Raw genomic sequence first — 14671 nt, forward strand, 5'->3', positions numbered from 1 at the left:
CTTCTGACCCTGACAGTGTATCCATAGCCTCCTAGTGCTAAAGAACCTCACCCTGGCCGGCAGCCTTCCTGAGAGAGGTCTCAGCAAACATCTTAAGAGTGGTTACCTTTCTGGGAGCCCCCAGGAAACTCTCATATGTTTGTCCTGCCAAAGGGCAGAAGTACAGCTGGACTAGCAGCTGACTCCTCTCCCCTCACCCTGCCCCAGCTAGCCTGACTCACCTCTCCATTCTCTCTGTGGCTCCAAACCCTTACAAGTGACTTGGGTTACTTTCTCCCAACAAGCCTCCACCCCAGTGGCCTTGTTGGAACTGGGGCTGTAAGTTTCTGAGTGCAGCAAGCCTCCTGCCAGAGAATGTAATGCTGAATGAATATAAGGTCTCTCCCTGTCATGGGAACACAAAATGACTACAAGTGGTCGTCTTAGAGCCCTCCTCACCTGATGAGGATAGAGGGAACAGCACCGCTTTGTTGCCTTTCAGGGGGACCGTTCTCTCTATTCCTCCAAATTCCCATCAATGAAGCTGGTGTTTCTAACTTCATGTACAGTAGGAGGGTTAGTGAGCTCTGGATCAGCTTTATTATCTAAGAGTAAATCCTGTGTTGGGCTTCCCCAGTGGCTCTTCGTTAAAGGATCCACTTGCAATGCAGGAGATGTGGCAGGAGCTGTGGGTTTGATTCCTGGGTCAGGATCCCCTGGAGAAGGAAATGGCAACCCACTCCAGTATTCTTGCCTGGAAAATCTCATGGACAGAAGAGCCTGGCAGGCTATAGTCCATGGGGTTGCAAAGAGTTGGACATGACTTAGTGACTAAACAACATATTCTATATAGATACATCTGCTACTGCTAAGTCGCTTCAGTCATGTCCAACTCTGTGCGACCCCATAGACGGCAGCCCACCAGGCTCCACCGTCCCTGGGATTCTCCAGGCAAGAACACTGGAGTGGGTTGCCATTTCCTTCTCCAGTGCATGAAAGGGAAAAGTGAAAGTGAAGTCGCTCAGTCATGTCCGACTCCTAGCGACCCCATGGGTCTGCAGCCTACCAGGCTCCTCCACCCATGGGATTTTCCAGGCAAGAGTACTGGAGTGAGGTGCCATTGCCTTCTCCGATAGATACATCTAGGACCTTTATTTAATATCCTCTTTTGTACAAGTATTTTTTTAAAAAATTTATTTATTTGGCTGCCTCGGGTCTTAGTTGCGATGTGTGGGATCTCTCGTTCCGGCTTCTCTCTAGCTGTGACTTGTGAGCTTAGTTTCCCTGCAGCATGTGGGCTCTTAGTTCCCCCACTAGCATCGAACCCGTGTTCCCTGCATTGGAAGGCAGATTCTTAACCACTGGACCACCAGGGAAGTCCCTGCACAAGCATTTTTATAAAATGTGAATTGTTTTTGTGTGTGTGCTTAACTTACAGAGTACTGTCAACAAATCTTGTCTTATTTCTTACATTTTTTCCTTCACTCAACTATATTTTTAATATCCAAACGTGTATCTATCAGGGCTCAGTCAGGAAAACGGAAACCACACTAAATGTTTCAAATAGAGGACATTTAATGCAGAGAATTGATTCCTAGTGACAAAAGCCGAGTCAAAAGAAAATGCTTGATGTAATTAAAAATTGAGAACTGGAGAAATCAGATAATGTCCAAAGGCCTGAGAAAACCAAGCGGAAGAAGCAAAGTGATTATCAGAAACCAGGAGCTCAGAGAAGTGGCCCCTTTTGACTAGTCAATACTCAGACTTTTGTGGGGGAGGCTCCCTCCACATAACCTGGTGCTTGGACTTCTGAGGAAGGACATGGCCTTGAGGGTGGGGGCACACGGTCTGACTCTTCTCTGGCTGTTACACTGGAAACTGATCTACTGCTGGTATCTCAGAAGTATAGCAAAGCTGCTGCGGAGTGCAGAAGAAGCCAGAGCCAACTGACTGCAGCTGAAGTACTGCAACAGCGGCTGGAAAACAGGAATGAAGACCCTCCCCACTGTGTTTCACTTTCAGTTTCCCTTTATGGCATCTCTTTGGCAGCACTTGGTGGAACCACCTGGGAGAAACAGTTTGCAGAGTCACAGCTGCAGCAACACAACTCCAGAGTGTGTATGTGGGGGTTGAGAGGGAGGTGTGTGGCAGAGGGAGATACAGAGAGTGCAGGAGCCAAAAGAAAATAGATGAATAACCAGAGCATTCCATGTATTAATAGCCGCTCATATATCTAGATTGTTGTTTCTGTCAGCTCTGAAGTATTTCCTAATAAGCATCCACCATAGTGAGCTTATCCATTCTCCTGGTTGCCTCAAATTCTTTGCCATCTGGATAAATTAAAACCCTTGCAGTTTAGGGTTCTGAGTACCAAATAAGTTCCCCCAATTATATGCACTCTGAGATTTGAGAGGTAAGTGTCATGTTCCTGCTGCTTGGCTGTTTCCAGAGGCAGGTTTAGATGTTGGCTTTCTGCAGCAGCATTTGCATCGAAGCCAAGGACAAAAGGATGCGTACTGTAGTGGCTAAAGTTCAACATGGAACTGGAGGTTCAATAGGTAAAACAAATCTACTTTGTACAAGTTTGGCTTTGATGGTTAAGAGGAAAAATTATTGGAAGGATATCAATAAGTTACTCAGAGAACTAATGGAAAGTCCAGGGAGTGAGGCTTAGAGAACAGACAGGAGCCAGGGGAGGATGAACAGCTGCAAAAACTAAGGTCAGCTTTAAGAGTCATCATGGTTAGGATGGCATTGCTGGCATCATTGCTACTTGACTTTTTTCCTCACTCCTGTCAGTACATAGAGTGATGCTGAGAATTGAGTTTATCCTCTAAGTTCATGGCACTGTTAGGATTGGTTCATGAAAGGCCCCTCTCCTGTTTGTTATTTTGTTTGTTTCCTTAATTCCTGATTCATACTTCAGTTCCTCTTATAGCTTCACAACATGTTTGTTGTGTTCCCCTGGACACCTGTGTATCCTTGGCAAAATAGATGGTGGTTTTGGTATATGTGTGTTTTGGCAGAGACTGCCAGCTGATCCTCACACCCATTTTCTTCTTTGTGGGAAATCAGCTGGACTCTTTCCCAGCTTCCCTTATTCTTAAGTGTGATCAAGTGGATGATAGTAGAACTAAGGTGTGCTACTCCTATGACTTGGGTCCTTAAATTTTCCTATGCATGGTCCCCCATGTTATTTCCAATTTGGCCTTTGAGCATACGACCTGGAAAGCTACACCTTGAAAGAGCCAGAAGATGGAAGGAGCTTGAACACCACTTAGAGGAGAGCCACCCACCAATTAGAAGCATCTGTTTTGGATGTCTCGTGAGTGAAAAATGAATTTCTTTCTCAGCCATTATACCCTTGGTTTGTTGTTACAGTGCCTAGTGATCTTTCTTTAAAATACCTTTTAATCGAACACATCAGAAAAGTAAACAAAACAGGGCCATAAGGAAAAGTAAACAAAAGTGTTAAGCCTAATGGTTTATCACAAGGCCAGTGCCCAGGTAGGCACCACCTAGACTGAGAACCAAAGTGCTGACAATACCCAGAAGCCTCTTTCATGTCACCTCCCAAACGTGAGCAGCTTTCTTCTCTCAGCATTACAGAATTGCCACCATCCTGACTTCCATGACATTGATTTCCTTGCTTTTCTTTATAGTCTTACTAGTTGAGCTGTTTAGTTGCTCAGTCGTGTCCAACTCTTTGCATCCCCATGGACTGCGCATCAGGCTCCTCTGTCCATGGGATTCTTCAGGCAAGAATACTGGAGTGGGTTGCCATTTCCTTCTCCAGGGGATCTTCCTGACCCAAGGATCAAACCCACATCTCTTATATCTCCTGCAATGGCAGGAGTGTTCTTTACCACTAGTGCCACCTGGCTGAAATACAACCAATTTTTGTATGTTGACCATGGAGCAGCACCCTTGCAAAGTAACCTCACTTAACTAGTAATTTATCTATATTTTTTCATTTTCCTCACATATTATCCTCATAGTATGTGATTGTCATATCAGTTTGTTTCATGCTTTCTAATTCCGTATCATTTATTCTCATCCATGATGTACTCCAGGAGGTCCATCATTATGTTCAAGTGATGTTGGTAGAAATCTTTGAATCATTCTCAGACTTGAAGGAAGAACTTTCGATGTTTCATCACTGGGTGTGATATTTGAAGTGAGATTCTGATTAATGGTTGTCAGATTAGTAATATGCTCTACTTGCTATTACTTGTATTATGAATCGAATTTTGAATTTTGTCAAATGCTGCTTCTGAATTGAGATGATCATATATTTTTAAAAATTCTGTCAGTGTAGCAAGTAAAATATTTATTTATTTATTTTATATGTGAAATCAACCTTAAGTTTTTGGAATAAAATCAGCTTAGTTGATTACATCCATTTTACATATTGGTGAGATCAGTTTGATCATATTTTGTATAGGACTTTTTCATCTGTGCTCATGAGTGAACATAAATGATATCTTCCTATAAATCTTCCTTTTCCCACACAATGCAATGTTTTTAAGTTCTTTTCATGTTGCTCTGTGTACTATAACTCACTTTTAACACCGTCTTCAAATGTTCTAATGACTTCCCATCTTATAGCCCAGAGTTCTTACTATAGCTAAAAAGGCCCTGTCTTGTTTGGATTCCAAATATCTCTTGAACACTCTCACCCCCTTTACACACACCCTTCCAGCCATACTGTCCATTTTGCTATTTATTGAATATTCTGGGTATGCCCCTGCCGTTATACTATTTCATCTACCTGGAATATTATTTCCACAGATATCTTTATGCCCCACTTCCACACTGTATTCAGGTCTCTGTTCAAATGTCAGTCTATCAGATTATCCCTCTGACTAGCCAATGCTTCTTATTTTTCCTCCCAGTACTTTCTACTGCCTTAACCATGCTAGTGTTTCTTCAAGGAACTTATCATCACCTTTTAGATTACATATTTATTTGTTTATATAGTTATTGTATATTTCCCTGCACTTCCAAGAGAGCAGGGACTTCTCTGTCTTATTTAATACTGTATCCCTGATAGTACATACTTGCATCCAACATCTGTTTAGTGTTCCAGTGTGTATCTGTTTAGAACATTTAGCTTAGCCATTCCTCTAAAGACCTTTAGATTATCCACGTCCTTGTGACTACAAACATTTTGGGGAAGGATTTTCTTATAAATGTTCTCTTAAATGTAATATGAGCCTTTGTTCCAGATTTCAAATTAATTGGTCAGGCCAGTTATCCCACAATTAACAACTCTAAAATCTGAACAAAATACAAACAAAAACCAACTATTTGAAGGCCCTGGAAAGTGAACAAAAGCAGTCAGAAAGCAGAGGAAAATTTACCCATGAAAGACTTTAGCTGCAATGGGTAAGAATTGTGATCTTTGTGGTCTTTCTGTCTGAAGGTTTTCCTTCCCCACCCCATTTTCCAGCCCCACCCTATCCCCAAGTTCCAAAAGCAGAAAACCACAGCCTTACTTGGTCAGAATAGCAGAGGACAGAGTTCAGCGCTGGTAAAACTGCTGGAAATGTAAGAGCAGAAATCTTGGAAGAGAGAGAGGGGTATAAGGGGTGAAACCAAAATATGGCCATATACTCAGCCCAAATCCTTGGATGACCACTAAATTACACATGCATAGTGGAGACTCAACGGTACCTAGCAAAAATAGCTGGCAGAATCCAGTGAGGAGTCTACCTTTGAATGATAGAAATGCCCTGGGGAAAGGTCTGCAAATTTGCTGCTTTTTTGCCTGAGTGCATTCCTCAATCCATGGCCAACTTGGGATGGCAGCTAACATGTCAGAAGACAGGGTTTGGCAATGGAGAAAAGCTGGAAATTTAAAAGGAAAGTCCCAGAAGCAAAAGAACTATAGAGGAGATGTGCCCCTAAATCTGTCCAAATCTTTGACAAGTGACTAAATTGTGTAAATGCAGGTGAGATGCTCTGAGGCTAGGCTGAAAAAGCAGCTGCTGGAAGCCAAAAAAAGTAAGCAGCTATATCAACTGTTGCATACATATTACAGGAAATATTAAATTTGCATTTTGAGCCCACCTCCCCATCCCAAAAGTTCTATAACAACACCAACAACAAATTGTCAGAACATAACAATGCGAATTTCCATTTGGTTCTTGTAGTTTCTATGTTTCTACAGCATATTATCTATAATATCCAGTTTTCTCCCCAAATTACAAGACATGCAAATAAACAGGAAATTATAGCCCAATTATAATTATAAAAATATGAAATTATAAGCAGTAACTTATACTCCAGGTAAAAGAAACTCAATAGAAACTGACTCTAGTGGGCTCTGATATTGGATTTAGCTGTCACATAGTTCAAAGTAGCTGTTACTAATGTGTCCAAATAATGAAATGAAAATATGTCTAAGAAATTTAAGGAAATTAAGGCCTCAGTGAATACACAGATGGGGAACCTTGCCAGAAACATAGGAACTACAAGAAAGAACCAAATGGAAAACATCAGTAAAATTACAAACTTCTAGCAGAACTGAAAGAGAAAAGACACAAATTATCAATATCAGGAATGAAGCAACAAATACCACTACAGACTGTGTAGACAGATACATAAAGATAAAGGAATGCTGCAAACTCTCTGGAGGTTTATTTAACAACTTTGTTGAAATGGAACAATTCTCCTCCCCCTAAGGACACCAGAATACAGTTCATACAGTATGAAATAAATAGCCCTGTAACGATTAATGAAATTAAATTTGTAATTCTAAAACCCCTAAGAAAAAAATCTCCAGGCCTTGATTGTCTCACTGGGGAATTCGACCAAATGTTTCAAGAGGAAATAACGCTGATTCTTCATAATCTTTTTCAGAAAATAGAAGGGAACACTTCCCAATTCATTTTATTTTATTTTTTTTCCAATTCATTTTAAGAAGCTATTGCTCTGATACCAAAACCAAAAAGAGAGAATGTAAACACAGACGAAAATCCTGATTAATATAAATGTAAAAATTCTTAACAAAATGTTAGCAAATAGAATCTAGCAATATATAAACATATATACCATGGCCCAACAGAGTTTATTTCAGGAATGCAAGGGCTGGTTCAATAGTAGAAAATCAGTCAATGTAATCCACCATATTTAAAGGCTAAAGAAAAATTAGAGGATTAAATCAATTGATGATAAACAAGGATTTGACAAAATTCAACAACCATTCATAATCTCAGAAAACTACAAATAGAGGGAAACTTGTTCAACTTCATAAAGAGCATCTATTTTTTAAAAATCTGCTAACATACTTAATGGGTTTTTAAAAAAAACCTTAATGTTTCTCCCCTAAAACTGAAAAAAAATGCAAGGGTCTCCGCTTGTACCATTCTTATTCATAGACAATCCCAAGGAATCTACAAAAAATTCCTAGCAGAAGTGAATTGAGTATCATAACAAGATAAAAGGTAGACCACAAAAGTTAACTGCATATCTATGCCGGTTCCTGGTGGCTTAGACAGTAAAGAATCTACCTGCAATGCAGGAGACTGGGGTTCGATCCCTGGGTGGGGAAGATCCCGTGGAGGAGGAAATGGCAACCTACTCCAGTATTCTTGTCTGGAGAATTCCATGTACAGAAGAGCCTGGCAGGCTGTAGTCCATGGGGTCACAGAGTCGGACATGACTGAGTGATTAACACACAAAAATTAATTGCATTTCTATACACTGGAAATACACATGTAGACACTAAAATTTAAAATACCATTTACATTTGCTTGAAAAGAAATTAAGTACTTAACTATAAATAATACATTTGTAGGATTTCTATACAAAAACTGTACAGTGGTGATGAAAGAAATCAAAGATCTAAAAACATGGGCTTCCAGGTGGCACTAGTGGTAAAGAACCTGCCTGCCAGTGCAAGAGACGTAAGAGATGCTGGTTTGATCCTTGAGTGGGGAAAATCCCCTGGAGGAGGGCATGACAACCCACTCCAGTATTCTTGCCTGGGAAATCCCATGGACAGAAGACAATCTATGGGGCTGCAACATGTTGGACACAACCAAAGCGACTCTATGCATGCAAGCAAATAAACGGAAAGACATACCGTGTTCTTGGATTGTAAAAGCAGTGAAGACGTCAGTTGTGTACCCACATGGGTATAGAGGTTTAAACACAATTCCTATCAAAATCCCAGCATGACTTTTTGTAGACATAGATAAGATGATTCTAAAATTTGTATGGAAAGGCAAAGGAACTAGAATAGGTACAGTTTTGAAAAAGAAGAACAAAGTAGAAGGAATCAGTTTACCCAATTTCAAGACTTACTACATAGGTACAGCAATCAAGACTGTGTGGTATTGGTGGAGGGGAGTATAGATACAAAATCAATAGAACAGAGATCCCAGAAACAAACCGATACAACCATGCCCAGCTGATTTTGACAAAAGTGCAAACACAGTTCAATGGGGGAAAGATAGTCTTTTCAACAAATGGAGCTGGAGAACTTGAACATCCACAGGCAAAAATAAATATATACATACATACATAAATCTTAATCTGTCTTGACCTAGTCTTACACCTTGTACAAAAATTATCTCAAAATGGATCACGGACTTAAGTGTAAAATGATAAAATGATAATAGTGATAAAGCTCTTAGAAAAGAAACACAGAAGAAAGTCTCTGATATCTAAGGTGAGGCAAAGAGTTTTAAACTTGGCATCAAAAGCATAATTCAGAAAAGAAAAAACTGATAAACTGAGATTTCACCAAAATTTAAAACCTTCACTCTGTGGAAGACCCTATTAACTTAGGAAGCTACAGACTGAGAGAAAATATTTGCGAACCACATATCTGACAAAGAAGTATCTAGAATATATAAATAACTCTGAAAACTCAGGGGTCAAAAACCTGATAGCCTTATATTTACTAAAGAAATTGACTTTGTTATTAAAAACTTCCTCAGCAAAACAAAACAAAACAAAATCTCCAGGCCCAGATGGCTTTACTGTGAAATTATATCAACCACTTAAATAATATCCATTTGACACAAACTCTTAGTAAGCAGAGTAGGACAGAACACTTCCCAATTCCTTTTGTGTGAGCCTAGGACAAACCCAGAAACAAAATTGCTAGGACATACTATATTTAATTAATTCACTAAGTGCTGCCAAATTGTTCCCCAGAATACACCAATATACCCATCTACCAACAATACATAAGGATTCTGTTTTCCACTGTCTACTCAACATTTCTTACATTAAAAGCAATAACAGTGCCGCAGAGAGAATGGATTCTGGAGACAAATGCATGGATTCCATAACTGGCTCTGAATATTTTATGATAACTTTAAAGGGACTATAACCTTTAAAAACTCTGAGTCAATATATTATATGCCTGTAACTTACATAATATTGTACATCAGCAATATGTCAGTTTATAAAAGTGCAAAAAAAGGTGTTGGTGGGAGAGTTGACTTGCAGGATTGTTTAAAAGATTAAAGGAGATAAGCAATTGGAAAGTGACTATTCCAGTACCTGGCATAAGGCATGTAGGATCTGCTCCCCAGGATGGGTTAATCTGTTCAATCTAAAAGGACTAAACACTCAAAAGACCTATGTCACTACATCCAGTGCTGGCACCAACCAGTCTTCCATCAGACTCATACTGCCCAGGGATGGGCTAACCGTTCATCCACAACCAAAGAGGGGCCTCCTTCACCTGATTCACATACATATGGAGAAAGCTGTATTCAGTGGGGACACTCAAATCCCCTTCTAATCAATGGCTCAGATCCTCAAGGTTGATGGTGACTTCAGTTCAGTTTAGTCGCTCAGTCATGTCCGACTCTTTGTGACCCGATGGACTGCAGAATGCCAGGCTTCCCTGTCCATCACCAACTCCTGGAACTTGCTCAAACTCATGTCCATCAAGTCGGTGATGCCATCCAACCATCTTATCCTCTGTTGTCCCCTTCTCCTCCTGCCTTCAATCTTTTCCAGTATCAGGGTCTTTTCCAGTGAGTCAGTTCTTCGCATCAGGTGGCCAAAGTATTGGAGCATCAGTCCTTCCAACGAATATTCAGTACTGATACTGATGGCGACTGATGGTGACTATGCTGGATGCTTACTCTGTTCTTCCATGCAGAAAAAATTTCAGTGTAAGGTAATGCTGTCTTAGGTTCCATGCAAGAGGATTTGTCATCTTGAAGTTTTTAAAAGTACTCTTATTCAAAATACCATTCCTTGCATGGCTCTCAAGCACAGGCTCATAGTCATATGGTCTAAAATGGGTCCAATTTTCTCACAAAGTGAGAAAAGTATGTCAAGTAGAGTGAGAACTTGAAAACTGAGTAAGGGTACACTTTACTCAAAATAAGACCCAGATATTATTTGGTTGTAATACTACAGACTAAATCTTCTTAAAGGAAGAACTATATATAAACAATAAAGGTGAAAAACAAACTGACTCTTTGTGACATTGAATAGCTGACTGAATCTGTATCTCAGTTTCCTGACCTGTGGTATGGAATAATAATATTATAGTACCTAAGTTACAGGTACCAGGGCTTCTTAGGCATTAGTGGATGAACTGGCACTCTCTTTTTTCTGTTTCAAACATTTCCTATATATATGCTATTTCTGAATAAGGATTTTCAAATTGAAAAGCTGAAAAAAATATAAATGTTTCAGGTGAGCTGCAGAGCACTAGTCAATGAAATTTTTGGTCTTTGGATTATTAATGCATATACACTACAGAGCCAGATCACAAATTTCCTCACAAATTTGGATATGCAGATAAAATTTAGCTCCTTTCTCAGTTACTGATCTGATTTCCCTCACAAGTCTCACTCCCATCCTCCCAGAAGAGGCTAGAGATAAATTTTGTTCAGTCTCTTTAGGTTTCGTTTGTTCGCTTTGAAATACATTCTAAAATTCTGAGCATTCTACCTTTGTTCCTCTCCAGAGTGGCAGCTGGGTGTTGCGAGGAGGGCTTGTGTGGCATTTTGATGTCGGAAGAAATGGGTCCCTGGTCTAACACTGGCTCTTGGGCATGCACACGCTGGAATCCTCTGGGTAGGGTTGGCCTAGTTCCACACCTGGGCGTCCTGCCAGAATTTGCTTCTAAAGCCCATGAATTTGTGGTCTTGTCTTTTTCAGCTGTCGGGGCCTTTTGCCCCTCCCTGCCAACTTGGCCTCCTCTCAACAACTCTGTTTGCTGCTGCAGACCCCAGCGATTCTCTGCCTCATATTCCCTCGAGCTTAACAGATCTCTATTCAGTTTCTACACTATGCAGGGATCAAGGGACACTTCTTCCTGTCCATGCCACTCTGCCTTCTTATTGCTCTGGTGGCCACAGTAGGTCAGTGTTGCAGAGCAGTCCCTTCTAAAGTCACAGGTAGGGAAAAGAGGAAAAGCCTCTTTGCCCTCAGTACCTCAGTTTACTTCTAAAGTCCCAGATCATGTTTAGTTTATCATATTCCTCCCTCCCTTGACTCCACTTCTTCATCCCCCACCCCCCACCCCGCCACCTGATCTTTCAGGACAGGATGGGACATATTTCTTCCCTTTGTCACATGTCTTACTTCTTCCTTCCTTTCATTGTTTGAGACTTTACTTCCCTAATGAGATTTTTTTTTTTTTTTTTAAGTTTGGTGGGTTTTTTTTTTTGCCACACCACAGGACATGTGGGATCTTAGTTCCCTGACTAGGGATCAAACCTGGGCCCCATCAGTGAAAACACAGTCCTATTCACTAGACCACCAGGGAATTCCCCCTGAGATTTTAATTTATCTGATAGACAATTCCAACTGTGAAATTGTTGAATCTGGAATATTTTTATACTCAGTCATTGTATTTGGGCTACACTGTCACTTACTACTTATAACCTCTACTTATCTAAGCTGGTACTTATAACCTCTGATTATCTAAGTTTAATAACAATTTGCTGTGCATAATTCAAGAATGAATTTCAGTCAATTATGCATCAGTAAAGATGAATTAAAAAAAAATTCTAGGTTTAAAAAAAGAATACATTTTGGTCTAGAGAATGATGTGGATTTATAGAAAATATTCTGGTCTAACCAGTTGCAGACGGTTTTACTTGTGTATCACTATTGTTCCCTGTTTCCAATGGGGAAAATAGTATTGATGGACATATGGTACTTATGGACAATAGTACATATGGACAGAGAGTTCATTTATCCAAAAGGACTTCTTTAATACTCTGCTAATCTCCTCACCTGAAGGAATAGCCATGCCTCTGGTTATATAAAAGAAGAGGGAAGAGTTTCTGAAGGAAGAGGGAGCTTTTGCCTGTTTGCTTAGCCTTTTTTAAAGGACATCAGTTTCACTGCAGTCACTAGCAAGTGGGGTAACTGAAGAGCCTGTGCACTGATGCTCAGTATACATCTCTGTTTGCATTTCCTCCCACCACGTAGCTCTCATACCTAATCATACAGCAAGGGAATTAATTTGTACCTAGTAAATTCTGGTGCCTGGGGGCAAAGAGAGGAGCTGGTGTTGGCTTTTAACTGGTGTTGTCTGTTACATTCTAACCCAACTTTTATCTGAGAGGTTTGCGCTGGGATAGGAAGCAATCACGAAACTAATAATAACTGAACATATCAAAGCAGAATTCCTGATTTCCTACCTCCAACCTGTCTCTCTCTCTCTCTCAAATTTCTCATCTCACTTAATGACACCATGATCCACCCAGTTCCTCAAGTCATCCTAGATTTGCCCTTTTCCCTCACATTCAATCCGTCGGTAAGTTCTGCTGGCTTTGCCTCCAGAATATTTCCTAAATCCATCAATTCTCCATCTCCATGGTTATGACTGTAGTCCAAACTCCATCATCTCTCACTTGATTTACTTTAATAACCTCCAAACAAATCTTCCCCCTTGTTACTCTGGACTTCCTTCCATCCATCCACCCACCATGGGTTTCCCAGGTGGCACAGTGGTAAAGAATCCGCCTGTCACTGCAGGAGACCCAAAAGACACGGGGTTTGGTCCCTGGGTCAGGAAGATCCCCTGGAGGAGAAAATGGCAACCCACTCCAGTATTTTTGCCTGGAAAATTCCATGGACAGAGGTGCCTTATGGGCTATAGTCCATGGGTCGCAAAGAGTCAGACACAACTGAGCAACTGAGCACACATACACATCTACCCACCATAGAACAGCCAGAATGATCTTTGAAAAAGATAATTTCCCATCTAGGACTTTCCAGTAGATTCCTTCTTACACTTTTAAAAATACAAGCTCATCATCACGATCTGCTCCAGTTTATACCTTTCCATACTTTGGGCTCATTCTGCCCCTCACTCACAGTGTTATAGCTGCATGTTCTGTTCCTTGAACACCCCAGGTTGTTCTCACCTCAAGCTCTTTGCATCTACTGAAGGCTGTATCTGAAATATAGGTACTCCTAGATTTTCTCCTCCTAGATCTAGAAGATCTACTCCTAGATCTTCAAATAGCTCCCTTTCAAATATTCAGCAAGCCTTCCTTGACCACCCAAACTAGATTAACTGCTCCCCTCCAATCACACTCCAACACATCAGCCTGTTTTGTTTTCTTTATAGCACTTAAAAAGCATCAAATTTAACTCATTTATATGTTGGCCTTTTTATTGTCTCCCAGCATTAGAACAACCTCATCAGTGCCTGCAAGAGCACCTCACTCAGAGGAGGGCTCGTAAATGAGCATTGAATGAACATAGGCCCTTGTGTCTTATTTTGCTTTTGTTTCTTCGTGTGTGTGCTGAGAATCCATCTTGCGGGGATGACTAGCTGGGCAGGATTGGGGCATTCCCAGTAGTACTACTAAGTGCCTGAAGAAATGATCTTGAGTTCTAATGTTCTCCCTTTAAAAATATCCCTTGTGGGTTTATCACGGAGCTGAGAGCACAATTGTGAGCTGGGCAGGGATTCAAGTCTGATGTGTTAGCCATCCTGAGATCTGCCTAGCCCATTGGAGACAGGACTAACCGCAGGTCCCTCTCCCCACAGTGAGCCCACAGTTGCCTCTCCCCAAGTGCCAGGCACACACCCTCTTCTACCTTCAGTGTGAATAGACCTCCTCTTTCTCAGATGTACACATTGTTTTCCCTTCAGTATGTCACTTTGTGTGCACACATCTACAGACCTTATAAGTCTCAGAAACGTTTCATCAAATCAGTCCAACTTTATTTTGGCTGAGGGCTCAGGACAACGGAGGGCTGCACACGTGGACTCTCCTTTGGATGCAGGTGGCAGGGCTGAGCTTGGTGGGCAGGGGCAGGTGCATCAGGACCTTCCTCCTGTGTAGCCTAGTGGTGCCCAGGGGCCCTTCCAAGTACACAGGACAGGAATACACTGCCAGGCCGCCTCGGGGTGGCAGGTCATTGGCCCCTAGGGCCTGGGCACTGACGCTGATGGGAGGCAGAGGGCTGGGTTGACTGGAGGAGCTGTCCTGCAAGGCCCCTGCTACCGGGTCCCACTTGGCATTGTGAAGCTGTAGTCCAATCAGCAGTAGCCCCATCTCTGGAACCGTGGGATGTGGGCCATTCGCCACCTGGGGGCGCCAGAAACTGGTCAGGCAAGGCTAAGAAACTAAGGGGTCCCGGTGGAATCGGATCAGAGAAGCAGGTGAGCTAATGAGGAAGTAGAACTAAGAGGCGCTAAGGTGAGGGGCTTAGCTACACTGCGAGGTGTAACCAGGGATTT

General features: G+C 41.4%; 1 protein-coding gene across 2 annotated transcripts in view; it reads right to left on the reverse strand.

Moving 5' to 3' along the window:
* Positions 1-14130: 14130 nt before the first annotated feature.
* DNHD1 (dynein heavy chain domain 1) overlaps positions 14131-14671 on the reverse strand; it is a 61511-nt gene continuing 60970 nt past the window's right edge. For both annotated transcript variants that reach the window (XM_081540928.1, XM_081540929.1), the window contains one exon: positions 14131-14519. In XM_081540928.1, coding sequence (XP_081397054.1) covers positions 14169-14519 — 351 coding nt within the window. In that variant the 3' untranslated portion in view covers positions 14131-14168. The remainder of the gene's footprint in view (positions 14520-14671) is intronic.

Source organism: Giraffa tippelskirchi, chromosome 11 (genome assembly GCF_054371585.1).
Source record: "Giraffa tippelskirchi isolate mGirTip1 chromosome 11, T2T-mGirTip1v1.2.pri, whole genome shotgun sequence".
NCBI lineage: Eukaryota > Metazoa > Chordata > Mammalia > Artiodactyla > Giraffidae > Giraffa > Giraffa tippelskirchi.